This window comes from Emys orbicularis, chromosome 1 (genome assembly GCF_028017835.1).
Source record: "Emys orbicularis isolate rEmyOrb1 chromosome 1, rEmyOrb1.hap1, whole genome shotgun sequence".
Classification (NCBI taxonomy): Eukaryota; Metazoa; Chordata; order Testudines; family Emydidae; genus Emys; species Emys orbicularis.
Genome location: NC_088683.1, coordinates 354,466,190 through 354,493,730, shown reverse-complemented (window position 1 = coordinate 354,493,730; position 27,541 = coordinate 354,466,190). Strand labels below are relative to the sequence as shown.

The window sequence follows — 27,541 nt, the reverse complement described above, 5'->3', positions numbered from 1 at the left end:
CCCCTGCTTATGGCTTCGGCACTGATTTGGGAGACCTAAGTTCAATTCCCCACTCGGCCCCAAACTTCCTGTGTGATCTGGGGCCAGTCACTTTCCTTCCCTATGCCTCAGTGCCCCTATTCAGAAAAATGATACTTTTCTACCTCCCCCGGGTGTTATGCTGATAAATACATGAAAGACTGAGATGCTCAGATACTGTGTGTGATGGGGGCCATAGTGATACCAAATATAGATCCAAGGTATCTGTAATGTCCAAACGTGCAGTCAGGACTTAATTTTATTACTCTAAGGGTATGTCTACACTGGCAAGTTTCTGCGCCACAAATTATACCACTTTCATTAAAACGCTGGAATTAAACTGCTGTTGCGTGTCCACACTGTGCTCCTTGTGACGCTGGAGCGCATCCACATTAGCAGCTCTTGCAAGGGCAAAGACAGCAGTGCATGGTGGTAGCTATCCCACTGTGCAACTGGACGCAGGGTGCTTTGGGAAGGGTTTGCAATGCCTCGTAGGGCAGGCACAGCCCCACATGATGCAGGTTTCCCAATCCCATTGTTCCATGGGCATCCTACTACATTGCCAGCTGCTTTTCAACGGAAATTGGGGGGCGGGGGAGTGTGTGACAGGGAGTGTGTGTGTGCATGGAGGAGTGGCGAGACACAGTGTGTTTTGGGGGACAGAAAGTGTGTCAGCATGCTGTCTTGTAAGTTCAGACAGCAGCACGAAGCAACCAGTCCTGAGGCAGGGGGAAACCCCGACATCAGCCCCCGCCTCCCTCCCTGGGCTGACGCACACACACACACACACACACACACACACACACACACACACACACACACACACACACACACACACACACACACACACACACACACACACACACACACCTGCCTCTGTGTTCAACAGCATGAGCATTCCACATTAATGGTTTGCTTTGTGTCCCGGAGCAGATCAGCACAGCACCCAAGGGCTGTCAGAAAAGGTGCTTTGAAAGGGGAGGGGAGCATGTCTTCAGGGCAGTCGAGTTCAAAACAATGAGCAGAGCAGTCACTCGAGGCATTATGGGACAGCTCCGGAGGCCAATTAGAGCACAGAAAGCAATCAAATGTCTACACTGGCAATAGAGCGCTGGGGCCTCTGCACAAATAGCCTTACGACTCTCGTCGAGGTGGGTTTTTTGCAGCGCTGCAATTGAGGAGTTCCCGTGCACAAAGTGGCTTGGCCGTGCGCACACATCTGCTGTTTGAGCGCACAAAGCTGCTTTACTGCGCAGAAACTTGTCAGTGTAGACAAGCCCTTATTGTCGTTGTTCATTAATAAGAATGGCCCCAAACACAGTTTGAACTCCACTATCCCTAATGTGCACCAACACCATGGCCCTGAAAGCGACGCCATTTTCCAAAGCAGTTTCGTTTTCTGCTTCAAGGGAAGGGATTTAACGGGAACGCTAACACACAGCCTTCCCTGTTCCCTTCCAGTTCCCTGCAGCACACTATGGGTCCTTTCTTGATCCCATTGTGCAAGTGGGAGTTAAAGAAAGGGACGGAGACAAATGTGCTCTGCGCCTCAGACCCTCCCATGCGGCAATCCTTAAAGTTTCTATGGAGAAGATGTTGTATTTGTTTCCCCCACAAGACTTCGGATTGTTCCCCACATTCAGGCTGGATGGTATGGCTTAAGCCAGTCCACAGGCCAGCGAGGTTTGAAACCAGAACCAAAAGAGCCCCTGGTGTTCCAGTCTGATTTCCCCCCCCCCCCAGTTGTTTGATCGGGAGCTGTGTGTTCGCCAGCTGAGGTACTCAGGGATGATGGAGACCATCCGGATCCGCAGGGCCGGCTATCCCATCCGCTACAGCTTCGTGGAGTTTGTGGACAGGTATCGTGTCCTCATGCCCGGGGTGAAGCCGGCGTACAAGCAGGTACAGGTTTAAGCAGTGACTTGGATTTTTATCAAAAAACATTGTGCTAATGCCCTGGAGAAAGTCAAGAGGGAGGAAGACCCAGTGGTTAGAGTGCTAGCCAGAGACCTGGGTTCAGTTCCCTGCTCTGCCACAAACTTCCTGTGTGACCTTGGGCAAGTGGCTTAGGACCAGATTTTCAAAGGTATTTAAGTGCTTAATTCCTGTTGATTTAAATGGGAGTTAGGCCCCTAAGTGCTTTTAAAAATCAGGCCCTTAGTCCCTGGGCCTCAGTTCTCCAGCTGTAAAATGGGGCTCGCACTTCCATGTCGTACGGGGGGGTTGTGGGGATACACACATGAGAGACTGTGAGGCCCTCAGTTACTATGTTAACGGGGGCCATCTAAGTGCCTTAGATAGGATGAGGCGTCTGCGAGACTATGATTCGGCTGAGCTCAGAAGCCCCAGAAACTGTTAAAATAACTGGATGAGCCTGTACTGCCTGAAACATGCAGGCACCACATTCGCAGGGACCAGAGGGAGCCCACGGAGGGATGGCTGGGGAACACAGCTGATACAACAAGCCAGCCCAGGGATGGGGCCTTTTGGGGCATGGCCTGCCCCTCACATGCCCTGGCATGGCTGCACTGGGGAAGTGCTGGCTGCATCGACTCAACAGGTGTAGCGAGCAGGACCTCTCCCTATGCTCCCCACAGGCCTCAGTAGGTGTTACTCTCTGACCCTGCCACTGAGGCGGCATGCCTCCTCCCTCTCCCACCACAGCCCAGGCCTCTCCAAGCCACGGTGCTGCCCACTGTGGTGCTCCATCACTGCACATCTACTGTATATATGCTAGTCCGCAGTGACAGCCACTGTCATGGATTGGGGATTGAGACTAGAATGAATCGTCATCTTCATTCACTGCTTCTAGGCCAGCCAGGAGAGGGAAGCATGCAAATGAGGAGGAGCCTCATTAATGTCACTAGATTACACCAGTGTAAAACAGGTGGAAATGAGATCAGACTCCGCCCCGTGTTTATAGCTGGTAGGGGCGGCTGGTGTTCATGTGAGCCATAGGCTGCTATGTCCCGCTGCCCCATTTCTCCTAGGGCGACCTGCGTGGAACGTGCCAGCGAATTGCTGAAGCGGTGCTGGGGAAAGATGATGATTGGCAGATTGGCAAGACGAAGATTTTCCTGAAGGTAAGATGCTCTCAGGCTGTCCTTGCATTGAGTGGCCGTTAGAATCATAGAAGATCAGGGTTGGAAGAGGCCTCAGGAGGTCATCTAGTCCAACCCCCTGCTCAAAGCAGGACCAATCCCAACTAAATCATCCCAGCCAGGGCTTTGTTGAGCTGGGCCTTAAAAACCTCTAAGGATGGAGATTCCACCACCTCCCTAGGTAACCCATTCCAGTGCTTCACCACCCTCCTAGTGAAATAGCTTTTCCTAATATCCAACCTAGACCTCCCCCACTGCAACTTGAGACCATTACTCCTTGTTCTGCCATCTGCCGTTAGCTTTGAAGGACTCTAACACCCATCCTAGTAGCAGGTTACATAGCTAGAACTAATCCCCATCCACCACCCAGGTCTCTGGCCTGATTTGGTGGGGACTGGGCCAGGAGATGGTGTTGGATCCAGATCAGGTGAGAGCTAGGAGTCAGAGTATGGGTGAAATCCTGGCACTCTCCTGGCACACAGCCTGGCTGGGATATGCGCACGCACGGCACTGGTCATATCGCAAGCGGCGCAGGCCTCTCCTCTGTGAGAACGCAGGCAGCTTTGTGGCTGCCCAGCTGTATCCCCAGAGCAGGGACAATGACTCCACTGCTAGACGTGGCAGCAGAATCACCCAGGAGGGGCTTGAGGGCATAGGCAGTGCCCCGCCCAGGTCCCTGCAGAGAAGGGATGAGGGGAAGCTTCCTGGCTGACTGACACCCATGGAGACAGTGAGAGAGCTGAGCTGTTGAGTTGCTCCCTTCACTCCACCCCCTGCCCCGTGCTGGGGCTGGCTGACAGCTCCTGAAAGCTCCATAAGTCAGGACAGGGGCCCACTGGCCCAAAGATCCCACTCTCTGCACAAGCAGTAGGGAATGGTGGGGCGGCACAGATGCCCTGTGATCCCCTCCCCTCCACCACCCGCTGACATTTTCCAAGGCTCTTCCCGAGGCCCTTATCATCAGGCCCTGTCAGACAGATGCAACATTGGTCCCCAAGGCTGCCATAACCCCTGGGGCACCTATGTGGGGGAGAGAGAGGGATCGGGCTCAGCAGAGAGCCAGTGGGAGTGACAGAAAGGTCCCTGCCGTGCCGAGCGGAGGATCAGCAGCTCTGTGCCCCTTGGGATTGGCAAGGCCTGTGCAGTGCTGCCTAATGGATCCGGGGCCCTGTGCAGCACAATGAGACAGCGGCAGCGTAACAAATAGCTGTCTTGTTCTGACGGCCCTACTCACGTGCATTTGTTTTTACGATCCCATCTCTAAATCCCTCCAGGAAAACAAGGTCGAGCTGTCAAGGAGCGAGCCGGGAGGCAGATGGGATTTCTCTAGTGTTTCTCAGATGTAATCCTGTTCGCTTATTTTTAAACATCTCCCCAGCTATTTCTTAGAAACTGCTCCTGACATCCCTTTAGCTTTCCTTTCCAGAGAGCGTTATCAGGATCCCGCAGCTGTCCAGGCAGGAAATAGGGAAACGAACAGGTTCTGAAGGGCAGCGCAAGGTCGGGTAAAACGGGAAGCATGCAAAGTTGTATAGATGCACCCAGCTCCTGCAGCAGCCAGTAAAGAAACTAGTATAGAAATCAATTTGGACGATATAGAAAGGAGGCTAGAATCACGTGACTTGACTGAATTCCACAAAAGCAAGGAAATGCAGAGTGAAGGGGTACCGTTTTGTCCTCAGCCCTCCTTCCTATGTCCAGGTTTTGCAGCTCCTATGCTTTACTGGAGGAGGGAGTGACATCTAGTAGTCAGAGCAGTGGACCAAGACTCAGGATGCCTAGAGTTTGCTCCCAGCTTTGCCACAGTCTTCTCCAGTGCCCTGCTCCTTGTGTAGTCATTAGTACCTGTACAACGTGGGCGGGAAATGCTACCGAATCAGGTGCATGGCAGCAACCGCACTTGACTGACTCATAAGCTGATAGCGTAGTGAGCCAAACATCAGAGGGCGACATAATTCACTCACGCGCTGTTACTAAGCCCTGCAGTGCATGCGGCCTCTGGGATGAAGGGGTGATGCTCAGCGGTGACCCTTTCTGGCATATTTAGGCATGGCACAGATGAGCTGGAAAGATTCAAGTCCAGTGAGTGGCTGTGCTGTAGAGGCCCAAACGTAGTGAGTTGTAAAGTTGGACGTCCTTAGATTTGACCTCTGGGGAAGAGCCTTATACCATCCCTCCGTTCCCGTCACGGGATGGCCAGTGGTCACAGGGTAACTGTTGTGCGCCGGTTCATTCCCCAGGATCACCATGATATGCTGCTGGAGATTGAGAGGGACAAGGCCATCACAGACAAGGTCATCCTCATCCAGAAGGTGGTTCGTGGGTTTAAAGACAGGTATTATATGCCAAGGAAATGCCTGGTGAATATTGGGGATCTGTTAGTGCGACTGACTGGCACACCATGTTCTGGTTCATGGCACTCTGCAAAAACAATGTCCTCTTTGCCTCAGGTACCACTAGCTTACTCTGCCCAGTCGCAGTGTGTCTGGCCTATTGCTTTAGCTCGCGGTGAGCATGATAAAGCCCTCCAGGGGTTGACATTATGCTATAAGCGGTGCTGGAGCTGCTCAGAGCATGAAGGAAATTATTAACATCTATTTTCAGGTTGCCAACTTTCAGAACAATGGGAGTAAGGATTTCTGTCCACACTCAGTTCTGTACTCGGCAGAGGCACTCTTCATTGGCCAACTTTAGTTATACTAGCAGACTATTCCAAATGACCTTCTGTGCCAGATCTTGGTCCCATTGAAGTCAATGACAAAATTCCAGTGGGAGACTAAGGGGGGTGATATTCAGCCTTATGGCAGCAAAGAGCAATAGTATGTTACAGTGCAACTCATCCCAAAGCCCAAGGTGCTGTACAGCCATTCCCACTGAAAACCAGGCGCTGCAGAGATGAGAGGCAGGAAGCCACCCCATGTAAAGCACACTGCATAGCCATGTGGGGTAAAGAGAAAATGATGGCCAAGGACGCCGGGACATACTCCTGTCCTTAGAGAAGCAGCCCTGAGTATTGCTCAAAGCCGGGGACTAGCAATCCGGGCTTCTGTCACCTGTCCCTGACTTTGGCGCTGGCTTGCTGTGTGCGCTTGGACTAGCGACTGCTTATTTCATTCAAGCCCTGAATGTGCGCTGTGCACCTCCTGGAACATCAAGAAGACAGAAGGGGCCAGATCCGCACCTGGCGTCAATGGTGGTGCGTTCATTGACGTCAATGGAGCTATGCTGATTTATGCCAGCTGCAGATCTGTCCTACAGTCCTCATTCGGATGAGGTTAAAATCTAAGACTAGAGGAAACAGAGTGAGGAAGATTCCAAATGCAAAGGATGGGGGGGGGGGAGGCGAGGGGTAAGTCACAAGAGCCTGGGCCCAAGGTGTCACCCAGCAGTTCAGGGCAGGACCGTTGATCACCTAGCACTGCATTGGAACATTTGGACTGCTCTTCCCGTTCCTGTTTTGGATGAAGCATAGGGAATGGGCAGAGAGGAGCGTGATAGTACCACTACAATGCCTCTGCTTCCTCCTGCGCGGGAAAGGAAGGCTGGGACTGGCATTATCCGGCAGCCGACTGAGCTCAAGGGCGTGGAGGTTACTCCAGCTGCCCTCCTTACACTCTGTAAACAATGCCGGCTTTCCCTGCTGGCCAAGGTGACGATAACCCCCAGCAGACCAGCACACGTGTTTGTAATGCCTTTCCAGGTCCAATTTCCTGAAAGTGCGACATTCGGCCCTGATGATTCAGAGATACTGGCGGGGACATAACTGCAGAAAGAACTATGGTGCTGTAAGTGTTGCCAGTTCTCCTTTACGCTCTTCCCGCCTTGGTCTCATTGCCTAGGATCCAGATATTAGTTTCCTTTTCAGTCCAGTTAAGCTCCCCCTGAGGGGAAAGGTCAGAGAGGGGACAGCTGGCTAGTGTGTTCGGTGGAAGGGGGGAAGCTACACCCTCGCTGCCCTCTGTTCTGAATAAAGGGAGCGACCGTCTCTTTGGTTGTCCTCCTCACGCCTTTGTCATGAGTTGGACCCATCTTACAGCAGTTGGTCACCTGTGGCCCTGGATGCCTTATGTTATTTCTCAGGAGGCTGCAAACTCAGGGCCAGTATTAAAGCTGGTGGAAGCGGTGTAGCTCTGTCCTTGGAAATGCACCTGATCCAGGTTGTCCCTTGGACTCTACTGCAGCTGCAGCCATGTTTTGCTGACAGTCCCCCCACTCCACAACCCCATCCAAAACTGCGCAGGTGTCCTGGGTATTTACACAGGCCCCCTTAGCATCCCCAAGCATGGCAGATCCCAGAACTCAATAGGGAGGGTGGGATGGAAGAAGAGAATGTGCCCGGCATGGTATATGATCCTCTTCTGGACCCGACCCAGCAGAAGACCTGTAGAGGGCGTGTCATGACATTTGGCCTGCAGAAGTGTGCAGGGGGCAGGCTGGGGATGGGAGCGTTCAAGGCCAGAGGGATGGCCATTCTCTGCAGTATCATCCCCCACGCAACCCAGCATAAGCTATCCCTGACTGAATCAACGTAAGTGCCCCCTCCTGTGATGTGGAACCCCTTGGGGGAGACAATGTAGTGGTAATAGCCATGACAGGAGGCAGGGGGAGATGCTGGGCCTCCTTGTGCATGGCCCTTGCTACCTGTGACTGCCCTGAGAGCTGCGTAGATCTGGGGGATCTTGAGCGCCAAACCTCTCAAGGGAAGCACAGGGAGGAGACTGTGCGCGAGAAGCATTAGGGGTCATTGAGCCCATAAAGGCTTGGATCTCTAGCCCATGGAAGTCAATGGGAAAACTCCCATTGACTAAGTGAGCTTTGGATGAGGCCCCACAAATCCAGGAGCCCTTTGTTTCTCTGCCATCTCACAGCAGCTCTCCCCTGCTTTTTTGGGGGGGTCTTTGCTTGTTGCTAATTTCAGCAGGTTTGTATTTTCAGCTGCAAGAGGGCAGATGAGCGAGGAAAATCTGATTATGGCTGGTGAGACCCTCAGCGGCCCAGTGTCTTAATCCTGTTTCCTTTGCAGATGAGGATTGGGTTCCTGAGGCTCCAGGCCCTCTACCGTTCCCGCAAACTCCACACGCAGTACCACATGGCTCGCAGACGGATCATCGAGTTCCAGGCAAGGTGCCGGGGCTGCCTGGTGCGCAGGGCCTTCCGCCATCGCCTTTGGGCTGTCTTCACGGTCCAGGCTTATGCCAGGGGCATGATTGCGCGGAGGCTGTATAAACGCCTTAAGGGAGAAGTAAGTACCATGCAGGAAATGCTGTTTGCTAGCGCACGGGATGGAGAAAGACAGCAGCCAGTTAACAGGACCAACAGGGCTGGTTTCCCCAGAGCATGATAGTCTGTATAACTGGGGTCGGCAATCTTTCAGAAGTGGTGTGCTGAGTCTTCATTTATTCACTCTATTTTAAGGTTTCGCGTGCCAGTAATACATTTTAATGTTTTTAGAAGGTCTCGTTCTATAAGTCTATAATATATAACTAAACTATTGTATGGAAAGTAAATAAGGTTTGTTAAATGTTTAAGAAACTTCATTTAAAATTAAATTAAAATGCAAAGGCCCCCGGAGCGGTGGCCAGGACCCAGGCAGTGGGAGTGCCACTGAAAATCAGCTCGCGTGCTGCCTTCGCCACACGTGCCATAGGTTGCCTACCCCTGCTGTAGAACATCCATCCTACGGCCTTTGTCTAGCTGTCAGTGTCTCTCTGTCTAAGGGTAGGTCTACACTAGATTTTTTTAACCTGAAGTTATCTGATTGCTAATTAACTTGAGTTAGTTAACACTTTTGTGAAGGCTAATATGGGCATGCCCCAAATGTTTGTTCCAGGATACAAAAGTCTGTGGTTACCCTAGGGGCCAGCTCCCTAAATATCGTAGAGAGAGGCAGATCACACTAGTGCGGATCACTGACTGTGTGTAAGGGAATGCAGAACACAAATTCTTTCCCCAAGATCGTGACAGAATGAAATAAAAATCAGAAAGCAATGTGAAAGCTGGTAGCCTCTCTCTGGCTAGAAACTGACTCCCATGATGTTAGTGTTCCTTGAGACATACCAAGGGACAGAGCTGTGTTCGTGTCTGTACTGCGTGCTCCTGTGATCTGGATGTCAGCAGGGCAAAAGTGCTAAGTGCCTTTTTAAAAGCCCACTTGTGTTTTGTTTCCCAGTATCACCGCCGCCTGGAAGCAGAGAAGCTTCGTCTGGCAGAAGAGGAACGGCTCCGGAAGGAGATGAGTGCCAAGAAAGCTAAAGAGGAAGCAGAAAAGAAGCACCAAGTACGTTCTGACTTTTCTCTTTCTTGGCTTCTCTTTAGGGCCTGATTCTACTCCTGCTGAAGAGTGTAGGGGCGGAATAAGGTCAATTGAAGGCAGCATCCCAATAAATTAGTATGAGGACTTGCTGTCCTGTTATATTGTTCATATTTGATTCAGTAAAGCCCTCCCTATTTTCACTTGAATGAAGCTAGCACAGAATTTCCGATCTGCCACACCACAAGGCCGCAGATTATGCTTATTCTTTTTGGTATGATAGGACTGCATAAAGGACCCCAACTGTCACTGGAACATTGCCACTGTGCTAGGTGCTGTATGTACATAGAGTAAAAGTCCTGCACCTTGGGCTCTAAATAGTCAAAAGAAGAGAGAAAGAAGCATTGCTGTGTCCATTTTGCAGGTGGGGAACTGAGGCACAGATTTAAGTGCGTTGTCCCAGGTCACACAGTGAGTCAGTGGCAGAGCTGGGAATTTATCTCCGATCTTCTGCGTCTCAATCTAGTGCCTTAACCCCAAGACCATCCTTCTGCTCTAAAGCCAAGGGGCCAAGCTGCAGAATTTGGGACCAGCTTGCCAGAGAATGCACTCTAGTCAGTGTACCCGTTCTCTTCTAGGTACGCCTTGCCCAGCTGGCCCGGGAAGATGCTGAGAGAGAGGTGAAGGAGAAGGAGGAAGCCCGTCGGAAGAAGGAACTCTTGGACAAAATGGAGAAGGCCCGAAACGAGCCAGTGAACGACTCAGATATGGTGGACAAAATGTTTGGATTCCTAGGGACCACTTCGTCTCTGCCAGGCCAGGAAGGACAGGCACCCAATGGCTTTGAGGTACTGCATGGAGAATGGAGCAACAGACAGGGCTTGCTAGTGTTGCTCAGAGTAACATTTTGGGACAGATGGCAATCCATCCCGCCTTGGTTCAGCATCAACACACTGTTACCCTAATGGTTAGCTCTTGGAGTGCTCATCATCACTCTTTTTCCAGTGTGTTCACACTTGCTGCTGCCTTTGGGAGTCTGTCCCACAGAGGATTCTCTCAGGATAAAGAAGTATCTACAGACCTCACGTGGGCCTGCTCTAGGTTCCCTTGGGATAGCTCAGTGGTTTGAGCATTGGCCTGCTAAACCCAGGGTTGTGAGTTCAATCCTTGAGGGGGCCATTTAGGGATCTGGGGCAAAAATCTGTCTGGGGTTGTTCCTGCTTTGAGCAGGGGGTTGGACTAGATGACCTCCTGAGGTCCCTTCCAACCCTGATAATCTATGAAATCACTGGTTTCAAGGGGAGTTGGATTGGGTCCTTTGTGCCAATTCTTGTCCTGAGAACTGATCCTGGCCCTATTGAAATCAGTGGCAGAACTGGGAGCAAGATCAGGTGCAGGGTGAGGGAGCTTTTAAAGACACTAAACCAAATCGGGCATGTATATTTTCCTCCCTCTCCAGGACCTTGAGCGAGCCCCAAAGGAGCTAGAGGAAGAGGATTTAGACGCAGCTTTGCCCCTCCCCGAGGAAGAGGAGGAAGACCTTTCGGAGTACAAATTTGCAAAGTTTGCAGCCACCTACTTCCAGGGCACGACGACACACACGTACATCCGCCGGCCACTTAAGCAGCCCCTTCTGTACCACGAGGATGAAGGAGACCAGTTGGTGAGACAGGAAATAATCCGTAAATGTCCTGGTCATGACGAATGGGGCTGGATGGTTCAGGGGGTTGGTAATAGGCTACAGAGCCCTTCGTTTCTAGGACACCCATTTGAATCCATCCCAGTAGGACACACGAGTCTGAAGATAGTTTAGGAGCAAAGTCCTTATCTGCTATTGGATGTCCTGTGTGACCTTCATTGATGGCTTCTCTTTCTATAGGACAAGTAGCCACCGGGGTTTTTACAGTAGTCATGTGGTGCACCATAAGGAAATTTCATTTGCGATGTGCTTGAGCACCATGTTTAAGAAATAAAACAGTGCAAGCCAGTAATAAAACAATCCCCCCCAAGCATTCTGAACCTTAATCTAGTACTTGTGTAGCAGGCTAGAGTCAAAGCTTGGGAGGCAGAGGGCCACCAAACAGGTATAAATATACAGCAGTAGGACAGTCTGCTCCCACACTGTCCCACCCATGTGCCTCAAGATGGGACGTCAGTCCACATGCCCATTCAGTCCTTGATGTCTGGGCTGAGATGCTCTAACGGTGCCCACTGTGCTTGTGGTGACCGGTCTGTTAGGGATTGGGCCGAGAGCCACATATACAGGGTGTGCACAAGAACTGTATAGGAGAATTGTGCCAAAACTCCTTAATGGCCCTACATTACATAAAAAGATGGATCATACTATCCTCCCTGTTTGTTATTATGCTACTGGCCTTTCTGTTCATGCATCTGAGAAATGATTAGACAGAAAATCTCAACTTAGTAGGAAACCCTTTTTTTGATACTAACAAAGTCTGATTGTTCTTTTTGAGGGGGCAAGGGCAGGGACACAATTAGTTTTTGATTATCTAATTTGAGAGTTTTCTCCTTTATACTCGACTTTAATGAGAGGCGTGTCATGTATTTTCCAGACTGTGGTCCATGTTGCCCAATTTTAGTTTAATTTGCATTTACAGTACACATTTTAATGAACTAGTCATTTTGCACTATACTCACCACTACCCTCTCCTGGACAGATTCAGAACCGCTCAATGGTTTGTCATAGACCCTGAACTGCTAACAGCCAAAGGAGAGTCTCCTTTAGCTCAAGTAGCAGGGGCCTGTGCTTTTGGAGCAGAGGATCTGAGTATTATCCATGCTGTCATGAAGTGTTTAGCGCTGGGATGGATACAGTCACTAGTGGCCATGGCTTTATGACAGTATAATACATACAATTAATTATATTCACCCAGACCAAACCAAGAACTCTAGTAAGTTTCACCTTTGTTGCAAATAGGCAGCACTCGCGGTGTGGATCACTATCCTTCGTTTCATGGGAGACCTTCCTGAGCCTAAATACCATACGGCTATGAGCGACGGCAGCGAGAAAATTCCAGTGATGACCAAAATCTATGAGACTCTAGGGAAAAAGACCTACAAAAAAGAGCTGCAGGCTCTGCAAGGGGAAGGAGAGGTGAGAATGCTCTTCCCTTTAACATTACAGCTGTAGAAGAGCCAATATTCTTGATGTACAGTTCATGAAAGTAGAAATTTATCTGTGGAACAAACTGCTGATGGGATTGATTGAGGCAAATAGGGGGTTTGGAACGGGTCCCATATGAGGAGAGATTAAAGAGGCTAGGACTTTTCAGCTTGGAAAAGAGGAGACTAAGGGGGGATATGATAGAGGTATATAAAATCATGAGTGATGTGGAGAAAGTGAATAAGGAAAAGTTATTTACTTGTTTCCATAATATAAGAACTAGGGGCCACCAAATGAAATTAATGGGCAGCAGGTTTAAAACAAATAAAAGGAAGTTCTTCTTCACACAGCGCACAGTCAACCTGTGGAACTCCTTGCCTGAGGAGGTTGTGAAGGCTAGGACTATAACAGGGTTTAAAAGAGAACTAGATAAATTCATTGAGGTTAAGTCCATTAATGGCTATTAGCCAGGATGGGTAAGGAATGGTGTCCCTAGCATCAGTTTGTCAGAGGGTGGAGATGGATGGCAGGAGAGAGATCACTTGATCATTACCTGTTAGGTTCACTCCCTCTGGGACACTGGCATTGGTCACTGTCGGAAGACAGGATACTGGGCTCAGGGCCGGCTCTAGGTTTTTTGCCGCCCCAGGCAAAACAAATTTTGGCTGCCCCCCGTCCCAGCCCTGGGCTCCTCGCCGCACCCCCCCTGCCGCCCCAGCCCTGGGCTCTCCCCCACCACCGCACCCCCCTGCCTCCCCAGCCCTGGGCTCTCACCCCCCCCGACCCGCACCCCCCTGCCGCCCCAGCCCTGGGCTCTCACCCCCCCGACCCGCACCCCCCTGCCACCCCAGCCCTGGGCTCTCCCCCCCCACACACACACACACCCTGCCGCCCCAGCTCTGGGTTCCCCCTACCCCCCCACCATTGCCCCCCACACACACCTCCTGCCGCCCCAGCCCTGGGCTCACCGCCCCCCCCCCACCTGCACCCTCCTTCCGCCGCAGCCCTGGGTCACTGGTAACTCGCTCCCAGGGCAGGTCATTCAGCAGGAATTTTAGATGTGCACAGAACACAGACAGGATTGGTTCCCATATGGTTACAGAACTGCAGTAAAGTGGAACAATTTTCAGCTTGTGTGATTGGAGGATATCTGGATGCATATTATAAGACTGTCCTACATAAATGAGGAAAAGTTGAGGTGCCTTTATTATTCTTTTGTTCCACTCTTTCTTTCTATGGGGAATTTGCCAATGCAATATCACTGTCTTCCTTTTAAACAAACAAACAAAAAAAAGGCAATGGCTGTTGAAAATAGCAATTCCAGTCCTAATAACCACTGGGAAGCATTTCTTGCTCAATTTTATCCTACTTTTTCTACAGCAAGTTACATTGGATCAGTATATTTGATTTGGGAGAAATGAAATAACAGCTGCCCAAACTGAGCTTGAGCACTCCTGAATTTTGAGGTGTTCAAATCTGGAAGGCAGGTGCTGGGGGGGGGGAGGGGCTGTGGCTCTGCGGGGGAGCATGGCAGCATGTATGCAGCAGCGTGTCTGGCGCTGCGCGAAGCCAGACACGCTGGTCTGAGTGGCACGGTAAGGGGGCTGGGGGGTTGGAGAAGGGGTAGGGGGTTCTGGGGGGGCAGTCAAGGGACAGGGAGCAGGGGGGGTTGGATGGGTCAGGGGTTTCGGGGGACAGGCAGCAGTTGGATAGGCATGGGAGTCCCAGGGGTTTGTCAGGGGACAGGTAAGGGGTGGGGTCCTAGGGGGGAAGTTAGGAGGGGGTCTCAGGAGGGGGCAGTTAGAGACAAGGACCAGTGGGACTTAGATAGGGGGTGGGGTCCTGGGGGTCAGTTGGGGCAGGGGTCCCGGGAGGGGGTGATCAGGGAGCAGGAGGGTTGGATGGGTTGGGGTTTCTGTGGGGGGCAGTCGGAGGGAGTGGATGGTGGCAGGGTGGGGCTACCCTCCCTCCCCGTGGAGTGTCCTATTTTTTTGAATGTTAAAATATGGTATCCCTACCTTCACAGTGCAGCTCTCCATTCACTGCAGCATGAGGTCTCAGCTTCCTCACTCCCTCCCCCTCTTTCCTGTTGGTAGTGGCCAAGGGAATGCTGGGAAATGTAGTTCTTTCCCTGCTCCAGGGCTGGCTCTATAGGCAGGGAACTAACCAAGGAACTACAGCTCCCAGGGCCCCCTGTTGGTTCTCAGCTCCCATGCTAGATCCCTGCCACCCCTGCAAATGGGCTGCCCCAAGCACGTGCTTGCTTTGCTGGTGCCTAGAGCCGCCCCTGACGGGGCTGGATAGACCTTTGGTCTGACCCAGTATGGCCATTCTTAAATAGTTTCATCTGCCCCTATGCTAGCAAGAAGAAAACTACAAAGCCTATCATCCCTTGTGTTTCAAAGTATAAATTCTATTCCATATAAATTCTTATACCGCCCTCAACACCATAGTATTCTACTGATGCAAAGCACTCTAGCAGAACTAGGTATTATTAGGATTATTAGTGCGTTAAGCTATGTGGCTATCACATGTCACATGTGGTTCATTTTCTCATCCTCTCCCCGGGCAGGGGGAAGAATTGTGTGCGCGGTGGAGTGTTTTGGTTTGATTTAAGTGAACATGTTGCTCTGTGTTTGTGTTAGTCAGTCTAAAGATGTGCGTGAGCGGTGAGGTCTGGGATTGTCCCACGGCATTCAACCCTCTTGGGGTCAGGAGAAAATTACTCCTATGGTAAATGGTATTGCACCATTAGGTTATTATGGGACAAGTACACTTCACCATAAGAATCCAGCTTTGGCTGCTGCCAAAAGCAGGACAAAAGACTGGATAGACCATTGGTCATTGCACTCTGGCAGTTCGTATGCTTTCGTCTGTGAGAATCTGCCTTATACAAGATGGCAGGACATTTTCAGTGGCCTGGCTTGCCGGTGGCAGGATGTGATAAATGGTACTGCTGCACTTAGATTACATCAAGGCCCTCTAGAGTCTAAGAACAGCCACCTTTGTTTGACACTTTTGTTAGATCTAAATAAATAAAACGCCTGGTTCCAGTCATATTCCCAGAAACAATGATATAATGTAGCAATTTCATTAAAGCTCCTGGTGAGGAAAGTAATCTCCACTGGGATCTAATTATGTTAAAATATACATGAAGAATCTAGCTTCGTTCTGTATAATTAACCATTTTTTATTTGTTCATTGGACAGAATATCATATTTCAGTCGGCTGTGGCATCAGCAGAGGCCCTAGAGAAGAGAAATAAAATTTAACAATGTATTTTTATCTTAGAGACAAACTGTTCTTTTTGGATATTAATAGTCTCATTTCTCTGGGTAGTATGAATGCCTGGTTAGATTCAATTAGAAATGGATGGATGGATATTCATAAGTGGCCAGATGCTTCTAATCCATAAGCTATGTATTAAAGATGGGTTTGAGCTGTAATTTGCCTTCATGTCGAACTTTCCTAAAATTTGAGTTTGTTTCAATCCAGGTTTTGATTTGGCCCATTAAAGAGACAGAGGCCAGCTGCAAAATTGAGATCCAGATCTGAGCATTACAGTGGCTTGGAGGAATTTAGATCTTGGTTTTTGGTTCTGACCCATCTCTCAGAAATATCAAATCAGTGCTCAGAATCCACTGAAAATGTTGCCATTTCTAAAAGCTGGTGAGCCGGATACACAGGAAACCCACCCTGCAGGCTTGTGTGTGTCCCAGGAATAAGGCTATACTTCTTGCCTTCGCAGAGCGCTCACATAGATGGCCACAAGAAGAACAGTGTGCGGCACAAACTGGTCTCCTTGACTCTAAAGAAGAAATCCAAACTGACTGAAGAGGTGAGAGGAAATGCTTTGCAGCTGGGTAGCACAAATGGTATTATATGGTCTGCAGGGCTCTCTGACTCTCTCCCGCTGCTCCCTCGACACAACACATCCAGACCTCCTCTGGGTTTGCTGCTCCCTGTGTCTTTGGGGGCCTGAAAGATTTAAGGATTCTTTAAAGGGAAAGGTTGGCTCCCCATGTCTCCTCGAGTCACCCTGCACCTCATGCCTTCTTCCCTATGCCTGGGGCAGCTCGCACTCTCCATTCATCAAGTACCCGTCCATCTCCTCTTTTCACATCCCTCCATCTGCATAGACTTCCAGTTAGAGAATCGCTCACCCCCCTGTGTTGGCCTGAACATTCTCGGTCTTTTTGACTTCAGCGCCCCCCTGCTAGGCTTTAGATTCCGAGTGGATTTTCAGAAGCACTCAACATTGGCCTAACTCCACTGCCATTGATATCTGTGGTCAAACACCCATGTGAACCATTCGGCCAGTGCTGAGCACTTCTGAAAATCCCACTCTTCAGCTCTTGGGACAGAGAATCCTTTTTCTTGACACATCCTCCTTTTTATACGGTATGGTAGAGAGGAATTATCAGTGGTTCACAGTCAAGCTGGAAGGGAGTCTCGCAGGGATCAGTTCTGGGTCTGGTTCTATTCAATGTCTTCATCAGTGATTTAGATAATGGCATAGAGAGAGTTTGCAGACGATACCAAGCTAGGAGGGGTTGCAAGTGCTTTGGAGGATAGAATTAAAATTCAAAATGATCTGGAGAAATGGTCTGAAGTAAATAGGATGAAATTCAATAAGGACAAATGCAAAGTACTCCACTTAGGAAGGAACAATCAGTTGCACACATACAAAATGAGAAATGACTGCCTAGGAAGGAGTACTGCAGAAAGGGATCTGGAGGTCACAGTGGACCACAAGCTAAATATGAGTCAACAGTGTAACACTGTTGCAAAAATAGCAAACATCATTCTGGGATGTATTAACAGGAGTGCTGTAAACAAGACACGAGAAGTAATTTTTCCGCTTTACTCCATACTGATTAGGCCTCAACTGGATTATTGTGTCCAGTTCTGGATGCCACATTTCAGGAAAGATGTGGACAAATTGGAGAAAGTCCAGAGAAGAGCAACAAAAATTATTAAAGGTCTCGATAACATGACCTATGTGGGAAGATTTAAAAAATGGGTTTGTTTAGTTAGAGAGGGGACATGATAACAGTTTTCAAGTACATAAAAGGTTGTTACAAGGAGGAGGAAGAAAAATTGTTCTCCTTAACTTCTGAGGATAGTACAAGAAGCAATGGGTTTAAATTGAGGTGTAGGTTGGACATCATGAAAAACTTCCTAACTGTCAGCGTGGTTAAGCACTGGAATAAATTGTCTAGGGAGGTTGTGGAATCTCTGTCATTGGAGATATTAACAGCAGGTTAGACAAACACCTGCCAGGCTAGATAAACACTTAGATAATACTTAGTCCTGCTATGAGTGCAGGGGACTGGACTAGATGACCTCTCGAGGTCCCATCCAGTCCTATGATTCTATGATGTGCGCTTACGGAGGAAACCAGAAACAACAATCACAACCATGCATGTGGTTACACGCTTACAGCCATGGCGTTGTGTTTTTGGCTGATGGAGCATCTTTTAATTGTGTTACTGTTTTTTAATGATGATTGAATAGAGAAGAAATGAAGAGCCAGATCCTCATCAGTTATAGACTGGTGAAATTCCATTGCCTTCTAATAGAGTTATCCCGGTTGAGGGTGGGGCTCGGAGTTGCGGCCTACAGGGGCTGTTGTGAAAAAATTGTGGAAGTCCTACCTGGGTGGGGATGGGAGGCACAGCCGTTCACAGAGGTGTGGGTTGAAGGAGGGGAGAACCATAGCAACAAGTTAACCAGAAAGAGAATAATGTCTTCGGTTGACAGGTGACAAAGAGACTCCATGATGGTGAGTCCACCCTCCAAGGCAACAGCATGCTTGAAGACCGACCCACCTCCAACTTGGAAAAGCTGCATTTCATTATTGGTAATGGCATCCTGAGACCAGCATTAAGGTTAGAAATCAGTGCAAAGAGTCAACCATCATTCTCAGTCCCTTCCCTCCCCCCCCCCCCCATTAGTTAAGCTGCTCTCATTAAAAAAAATATTTTTGCTAATCTGTGCAATTGAATAAAACACGTATTACACTGTTCTTCGAGTTCTCTTCCTCTGTCTGATTGGGGCTAGACTCCCATCATGTTTGTTAGATGTTCATTTCAGGCTTGATCCAAAGCCCATTGAGGTCAGTGGAAAGGCTGACATAGACTTCCTTGGATTTCGGATCAGGCCCCCAGTTATTAGCATTCCTTTTTTCTTTTCACTGCTTATTTTTATCCAAGTCATTACATCCTAAGTTGCTGGGTCTTCTTTTGTTAGAAGAATAGATTTATTTTATTGCATACAAAAAACTGTGTTAAATGAACATTGTTGCAGTTGCAAAGTCAAAACTCAAAAGATAGGAAAAGCCAGAATTATGATTGCCCATGCAACCTTAATACAGCCCCTTTGTGCCTATGCAGTCAGACACTATCTTTAATTAAAAGATCATATGCTGTTTTTTCCACCGGACCCTGCCTCATTCAGTGCACAGAATGAACAGTGCTCACTTAATGAACAGCTTTTCAATATTTTGTTCTACTTCACTGTTCAGTGTGTGGCTAGGCCTTATTTCTGCAGATTATTCCGACCCTGCTTCATGCACAATTAATGTATCTTCACTACAACCCTGTGAGATGAGGGGGTGGTATTATGCCCATTTTACAGATGGGGAACTGTGTGACAAAGGCAGATTAAGGTTAAAATTGTATTCTGATTTAGGGGGCCCAATTTGAAATGCTTAGGACCTGATTTTTCAAAGCATTATATAGTGCTTGATATATTCAGAGCAGAAGGACCTCAGCTGCTTTTGTGAGTGCCTGGTAGCAGATAGTAGCTGTGAGGGGATGGAGTATGCAGGTAGACTCTGTGGCAAATTCTGCTGGCAAACTCCTCTGAGCATGTGCAAACTAAGAGGTTTTCAAAGGCTCATGAACTTGGCCAAAGATGGGTGGATTTTCAAGGGGATGGCAAAAAATACTCCCCCACCCCCGACCCCAGGGCAATCCTCATACCAAATTGTAAGTCCCTGTTCCAAAATGTGGCAGCACTGGAGCTTCTCAACAAAACAGATGTAAGAAGCTCTTAACATGGACAAACATGTCTTTTTCCCAAACCTCGTTCTGAGAAACAACTAAACTGTTTTTGCTGAAATTTTTTTAAAAAATCAGCATAGAACATTTCAGCCGAAGCGGCTAAAATTTGGCCAAGTTATAAGGAACGGAAAACAGGGTCTTCTAATGGAACGTGTTGGGCCACCTCAACTGCACCGCCTCTGGTATATTTTGCCATTCATCCTAAAAGCTCACAAAGCTCTTTACACAAACAACATACAAGGCTCATTTTACCCGCCACTGACAAAAGGCTGCTGCTAGGATGGAACATGGCGGCTGTTTGTTTAAATGGACACATCAACACTACATAGCAACTCAGCACGAGAAAGCTGAGACTTTCAAAGCTGCCTGGATGCCCAGTGTCAGAGCTGCTTTTAGGCAGCTTTGGAAGATCTCAGCCAAAGTGTAGAGGAATGCCGGTTCCATTCGAAATTGCAAGGGGGATGTCTGTAGGAGGGATGTAATTATCAGAGTTAGAATTGGCCAGGGCAACAAGGTTAATACCCCTAGACAGACATAAAGTGCCATGAGACCTTTAATTATCAAGCAGTCAGGGTCTGGTTTTACATCCCATCTAAAAGACAGCAGCCCCTTTAACATCTAGTAACAGTTTGCAAGCCAGAGAGGCAGATTTCACCAGAAAAAGTAGCAAATTATTCATTAAGGGCCCGATCCAGAGCCCACTGAAATTATTGGAAAGACTCCCATTGACTTCAGTGGGCTGTGGATCAGGGCTCCACTGAGAGGGAAATAGTATCTTGAATGATTGGCTGGGATCTAACCCTGACTTCTGTTACAGGGATGAAATCTATTGTCAAATCTGCAAACAGCTCACCCAGAACCCTTCCAAAAGCAGCCACGCCAGAGGCTGGATCCTGATGTCGTTGTGCGTGGGATGCTTTGCTCCTTCCGAAAAGTTTGTGAAGGTGAAGAGCGAATGTTATTTATCATTTGCCTGGCGTATCTATTTATACATTTCCTTTCGCAATGCTGGAGCCAACTCTTCTCTTTGGTTTCTCTGCTTGTTAACTGTGTCGTGACTCCCTTTCCACCCAGGGTCTGATTTTACAGAAAAGCTCTGTTTTAATAAAAGCCGCAGTTCAGCTAAGAACATAGCACATGCTTCAGCCCCATTGAAGTTAAATTGAAGTTAAAGTTTAGCAACTGCTTACATAGGTTGCTGAATTGGGGCCCTAAAGGCTATTCTTCTAACCAAGTCATCTAATTATAAAGAAGAATAAATTACTAGGAAATTGTTTTTAATTGAAACCAAATCTCAGATCTCAAGGCCTTGCAGAAATTTGAATCCAGATCTACAGCCACACGTCACAGCTGACCTGTATTTCTACAATAGGCTGATCCAAGCATACCTGAAAATTAGGGATGCTCAGATCCCAGCTTTGCAGCCTGGCCCTCTCTCTTGTCCTACATCTAATAGCCAAGAATAATGAACAGTCCTATAGGAAGCTGCCATCCGGAAAGGCTGGTAACACAGAAGAGGGCTCAGAGAAAGCAGCTGCAGTGTATGTATGTGAGAAAGCAGGGACTTCTGGGGCCAAATTTTCAAACGATGTGTCTGAGTTGCTTCTGCAAAGAATATGCAAACACCTACATGAGGCCAAACATCCATATTCTTGCACAAGTGGGATTGGCACATCCAGGCTGCATGTTTATGCCTGCGGTTACCCCATAGGAATATACAAAGGCTAGTTTGTATATGCAGATGGCGTTTTTGCACACTCAGTCGATGCATCTGCTGCGCTGGTACATTTGTCTATCAGTGGTATTACAAAGTGTGCTCAATTTTGCTGAAATTAAAAAAAAAATCTGCATGGAAAATTTCAGGCCAAGCAGTTAAAATTTCGTGTGTGTGTGTGTGTGTGTGTGTGTTAATTTAGGAAGGTTTTAAATTAACCCCAAATCTATGAGTGTATTTTGTTTGGTTGCTCTACCTCCCTGTATCCTACTTCCTCATGTATCCAGATGGAAGCCAAGACCGCTAGATGAGCAGCTTTATCTCCCAAAGTACTGGGCATCCAGCAGCTCCCACCGAAGTCACTGGGAGCCGCTAAGTGCTCGTCACTCTTGCAAATCAGGCCACTTCTTTGGATCCCATTTTTTATAACAATTTTGGCCTAAATCCATATTTAGGCCCCTAGCTAAAAGTGGCCTGACTTTGAAAGGCGCTAAGCACCCAGACTCACAGTGACTTCAATGGGGCTATTCAGGCTTACGTTTAAGCATGGGCTTAAGGGCTTTGCTGGGCAGAGTACTCAGCACGTTGCAGGACTAAGCCTTTAGTCCTTGCTCGGGCAAGCCTCCTATTGCCACTGTGAGAGCTTTGCCCGAGGAAGAACTTCAGAACCTGTAGCCTGATCCCAAACCCAGTGAAGTTCAGTTGGAGCATTTCCACTGACTTCAGTGTAGTCTGGATCAGGCCCTCAGTCCTTAGAGCTGAATCCAGAAGCCAAATTCATCAATAGAATTCTTGGTGTCCGCCACAAGACCTTCCTGTAGGGAAGCGGATAAGGCACATAAATCACGTGTGAAACAGCAGAAAATTCCATTATGCCTAGAAATGAGACCCAGTAAAGCGTGTCACTAGAGAGGGCCCATGGAGCGTTTTAGTCTGTGTTTAAATCTTTGATAAAGGAGGGCTTATTTGGGGAGAGGGCAGCACTTCTAGAAACAAGTTGTTAATAGTCTTCAAAATATACCCTTTGGCTGGAACCCTGGCCCCACGGAAGCCAGCGGCCAAATTCCCATTGACTCCAGGGGAGCAAGGATTTTACTCTCTGTAATCTTGGGCTACTGGTCAAACCTGTTGCTTTCTGGACTCTCGGTGACTCACTCTGAGGTTACTGTTAAAGGCCCCGATCCTGCAAGGAGCTGCAGGCAAACCACTGGGGTCTCCTGTACAGATGCAATTACAGAATCAGGGCTTAAAATGTCAATAACTCTTTTTTTTTAAAGTATCATAGCTGTTAAATGCTGGCCCTGTGCACTGCTGGCAGAACTCATCGGAGGGGATATGAACTATATTTTCTCTCTCCTTCTGTCTCCTTTTGTACTATATGATGGCAAAAATATTTGTAGATTTTTTTTGGTGAATACTTCTGTTTGAAGGTACATTAATCAGGAGCACTTACTCTGATTTATTTCAGAGTTAGTAGAAAAATTCTGCATCCGCCCCAGACCTTACCTACCAATTCCAAAGCTGTTAGTTTTGTGGGTGTGGATTTGAGAGGTGATGCCGAAGTCAGGTTCACAATGCAAACTCTGTTGCAACTATAACCATGGAGTGGCTGCTATTCATCTTATCCATCTGTCTGCCTAGCTGTCTATCTAAGTTATTTATAGAGCATCTAAGTTATGATTTATAGATCTAGCAAAGTGATTTATAGAGCCTCCCAGTTATGATTTATAGAGCTGTCTGTCTGTCTAAGTTATTTATAGAATATTTTCTGTCTGTCATTTGGGGGAGGCTGCTAGGTTTAATTTTTTTCTGCCGTAATGTGGTTGCATTTTTAATACATGGGTCAAGTACATAGAGTCCTAGATAGGACCTCCTTAAAATGTATATATTTAAAAATCTAAGCAAATAAATACCAATCTAATGTATTAATAAGGTATCTAAGTATTCTCTGTGTGTCATAGGGTACATCTACACTAGAGTGGGAGGTATAATTCCCAGCTCGAGGAGACGTACCCACGCTAGTTCTGATCAAGCGAGCATGCTAAAAACAGAAGTGTAGCCCTGACAGTGTGAGCAGCAGGACAGGCTAGCTGCCCATGTTCATGCGTAGCATCTCAGCCGTGATCTGGCATGTGGCTATCTCACAGTGCAGCAGCGATACTTCTATTTTTAGCATGCTAGCTTAATCGGAGCTAGTGCGGGTTTGTCTTCTTGAGCTGGAAATTACACCAGATCATCTAGTCTGACTTGCATGTCACAGGCCAATAAACTCCACTCCACTAAACTACCCCTGCAGCAAGCCCATTAACCTGGATTAGACTAAAGTGTTAGAGCCCTCAGGAGAACAAACTATTGTGTGCGGCATTCAGATAATAGGTGGGACCGAGGTGCACCAATGTGCACGGCCCCTGCAATGGCAGGGAATTGATTTGGTGTGTGCATTTGGTTAAATTCTGTGTTTGTCTCCCCACTGCTCATTACCTACAGGTCTATTTGATTTAATCCCCACTTCTGGCCAATGCTGCAATAACATTTTGGGTGGACAGTCTTTAGAATGGAGCCATGGACCTGCGTTCAAGCCAACAGCAGCCGTCAGTCGTCTAACTGATACATTCTCTCTTGCCAACAGTATTTAAGGAACTTCATCAATGGAGGTCCTCCTGGTTACGCTCCCTATTGTGAAGAGAGATTGAGGAGGACATTTGCAAATGGGACTAGGACCCAGCCGCCCAGCTGGTTAGAATTACAGGTATGTTCAGACGAATCCTCTAGAGCAAATAGACCGTGTCTCAAAAAGATTTTGTTGAAATGTTGTTGAAAGTAACTTTTGACTGAACAGAAATTTGCTTTAGAAAATGTCCATTTCTGTGTGAATTTTTCAGATTTTTGTAGGAAAATTTTCTTCTGTCCTTGAAAACAATATTTTCAGTTTTTAGTTGTCGTAAACCAAAAAGGTTGGTTTTCAGGTTTTCATTTTTTTCAACCAAAACCTGACAAATTCAGTGGAAGTGTTTTTCTTCCCAGTGTTTTGTGGGGGATGAAACGCGGTTTCTTTCCAGCTCTAATAGTGAATGCCGTTCCATTTAGAGGCTTAAACATTTTCTCACAGTCCCTTAGTAGGATGTTGTCTATCTTATTTTGAGGATTAGCAGTTCAGAAGCAGAAACTATTTCTTCTTTGTGGAGAACGTATGACTGAGTCACATTATCTTCAAACCACTTGTTACTGTTCCTCTTGCCTGCACTCTTCTCCATCTTCCTGTATTTTGAAGGTGGTACAGAACTGCGTTCCACGTAGTTTGAGGCAGTGGGTATTATCCAAGTCTCTACACAGATTTAAATGTTACACATGCCTCCGGGATTCAATCCAGTGTCCATTGAAGAGAATCAAAAATTACCATTGACAATTAACTGTATTAATTTAAAAAATCAGGAGTTGCAGCTATTCCCCAATACTCAGGTTGTGACCCTACATCATGCAGTGGAAAAGTATATAGCAGCCGTATTACAGATGTAGCCATAGGTACTAGTGCAAAGGATCCAGAACAGGCGCTATGATTGTTGGGAGATAACTTGTAAATGGGCAAATAATTCAAGTTCATATGCCTTTAAAAAGTTTGACCCTAATCGCCTAGGCGACCAAGTCCAAGAAACCTATCATGCTGCCTGTTACGTTTATGGATGGGACAACGAAGACGCTGCTAACTGACTCTGCAACGACCGCTAAAGAGCTCTGTAATTCCTTAGCTGACAAGATCAGCCTGAAGGACCGATTTGGGTTTTCGCTTTACATCGCACTGTTTGACAAGGTACGTGCCGACCTAGACGCCTCAGAGAAGGGGAAGGTGGCTCTTTTCTGATATAGAAAATATGTATCTTCAGGGTGGCAGTTCTGTCTTGTGATGAGAGCGGGGAATTGAACACTAAGCCATTGTGTCAGTAATGAACTTTTGGAGGCTACCGGTAGATACGACTCCCTAAGAATAAAGGTCAGAGTCAATGAGAAGGCAAAATAGTCTGAGAGTAAAATCTCTTCCAGTCAGTCAGTAGCTACAGCCTGCCTGTGTAACTCCATCTACTCCTAATAAAATGTCATGGCCCTGTACCAGATATGGACTGGCTACAGAGCTTGCTTCTGAGCAAGATACACACCAGATGTGTTCATCATTAATGCGCTGCCCAGGTATGGCTGAGGTGAGCTTAAATAAGGTATTTTACATACATCGCCACCTAGTGGGTGAACAGTATAATACAGTTTAGCATTCCATACATCAGTGGTTTTCAAACTGCAGGTCGCGTCCCAGTACTGGGTTGCGGAATGTAAGGCACTGGGTCGCAGCGGCTCTGGTCAGCACCGCCCACCAGGCTGTTAAAAGTCCTGTCGGCGGTGCTGCCTGGCTAAGGCAGCTAGTTCCTATCTGTTCCAACACCGTGCTGCGCCCTGGAAGCGGCCAGCAGAAAGTCCAGCTCCTAGGCGGGGTAGGGGGGTGGGGGAGAGGAACAGGGCTCAGCACACTGCCACTGGCTCAACACTTCCATTGGTCGGTTCCCAGCCAATGGGATATGGGGGGGGCAGTGCCTGCGGGCGAGAGTTGCACGGAGCCGCTTGCACGCTTCCACCTAGGAGCTGGACCTGCTGCTGGCCGCTTCCGGGGCACAGCGCGATCCACAGTGTCAGGACAGGCAGGAAGCCTGCCTTAGCACCCCCGCTGCACCACTGACCGGGAGCCGCCGGAAGTAAGCTTGCACCCCAACCCCGTGCCCCAATCCCCTGCCCCAGCTCTGAGCCTCCCCCTCAAACCCAGAGCCCCTTCCTGCACCCCAGATCCCTCATCCCCAGCTCCGTTGGGTCACGGGCATCAACAATTTTCTTCAACTGGGTTGCCAGAATAAAAGTTTGAAAACCACTGCATTACATAAACCTTGAAGCCTGGAGAGAGCTGTGTCATCCTTGAAAATCCTCTGGTCTGTTTCGAAGGCCTGTGGCAGGTGCGTGTACCCGTGTAATGTCTGGGGAGAGACGTAGCCCTCCATTCCTGCTGATTCTGATTGATTGCACTCAGTCTGGCTTTCAATCGACTGTTCCGAGCACAAGCATGGAACCTGCACAATCAATAATAGCATCATACACACAAACCACGGGCTAGATTGGGCCTTTCAGACACAGGTCCAATGGGCAGCGCAGCGCAAGCTGCCTAGCCTTAGGGAGCGCTTCCAGAAGCATTGTGCTCAGGGAGACAGAATCAGTCCCATAGCTCCTGGGTAGCAGAGGGTCTGTGCCATCCCATAGGAGGGTGCAGCATGTTCTCCACTCCGTGGCTGCCCATCTCTGCTGGCTGGTAGAGAGGGGACTGGGTTACACACACACCCCTCCTTGTCCCTTTAGGAGAAGCTGGTGCTGTTGTGGGCTCTCGCTCTGAGGAGTTCTTGCAGTTGTGATTGGCCCCTGCACAGGGGAATGGTAGGAGGGTAAGGGGGCATCTTTTTGCTCTGTGTTTGTACAGCACCTCGCACAGTGGGGGCCTGGCCCATGACTAGGGCTCTTAGGTGCTATGGTCATACAAATAATGCATAATAACAAAGGCTCTTTGCTCCCCTTGTGGAGCATAATCTCATCCCACTAAATCACGATGGGTCTCTCCTTTCACACGGGGCATGGAAACTGCTGCTAAAAATATGGTGACCAGCATGTACCTTCCCTGTTCCCCTCCTGCCCTGGCCAGGTCTCATCCTTGGGAAGCGGCAACGACCACGTGATGGACGCTGTATCTCAGTGCGAACAGTACGCCAAAGAGCAGGGAGCCCAGGAGCGCAACGCACCGTGGCGGCTCTTCTTCAGGAAGGAGATCTTCACCCCGTGGCACAATCCAAGCGAAGACAACGTGGCAACAAACCTCATTTACCAGCAGATAGTCCGGGGGGTGAAGTTTGGGGAGTACCGATGTGACAAGGTGAGTCCTCAGCAATGGCAGACCTTGGCCCCCTGGCTTGGGAAACTGGGCACGTGAATATTCTCTTCTCATTTAGGTAGGTGGGATCCAGAATCCTTAAAATGAATGCTGTTCCTGCTGTCTGTCTGTCTGTCTGTCTGTCTACTAATAAGGGACCCAGCACCATGAACTTCATACATTAAGAGCCAAATTTCACCCCCAGAGAAACTCACAGACAACTCTCATCGAAGTCAAAGGAGCCAACTTACAAACAGAGGAAATCAATGGGAACTGCCCCTGAGTATCTGAAATCAGTGGGAGCTGCACATGAGCATCCC

The 27,541-nt window shown here is 48.4% G+C and overlaps 1 protein-coding gene across 1 annotated transcript in view; it reads left to right on the top strand.

The window, feature by feature from the left end:
- Positions 1-27,541, top strand: part of MYO7A (myosin VIIA) — a 107,707-nt gene that overhangs the window by 51,824 nt on the left and 28,342 nt on the right. Inside the window, exons 15-29 of the mRNA XM_065407167.1 lie at positions 1,762-1,920; positions 3,009-3,101; positions 5,360-5,454; positions 6,820-6,904; positions 8,143-8,361; positions 9,289-9,396; positions 10,008-10,217; positions 10,829-11,032; positions 12,308-12,484; positions 16,242-16,331; positions 18,257-18,384; positions 20,378-20,504; positions 23,904-24,023; positions 24,909-25,082; positions 26,997-27,224. Of these exons, the coding sequence (XP_065263239.1) occupies positions 1,762-1,920; positions 3,009-3,101; positions 5,360-5,454; positions 6,820-6,904; positions 8,143-8,361; positions 9,289-9,396; positions 10,008-10,217; positions 10,829-11,032; positions 12,308-12,484; positions 16,242-16,331; positions 18,257-18,384; positions 20,378-20,504; positions 23,904-24,023; positions 24,909-25,082; positions 26,997-27,224 (2,217 nt within the window). The remainder of the gene's footprint in view (positions 1-1,761; positions 1,921-3,008; positions 3,102-5,359; positions 5,455-6,819; positions 6,905-8,142; positions 8,362-9,288; positions 9,397-10,007; positions 10,218-10,828; positions 11,033-12,307; positions 12,485-16,241; positions 16,332-18,256; positions 18,385-20,377; positions 20,505-23,903; positions 24,024-24,908; positions 25,083-26,996; positions 27,225-27,541) is intronic.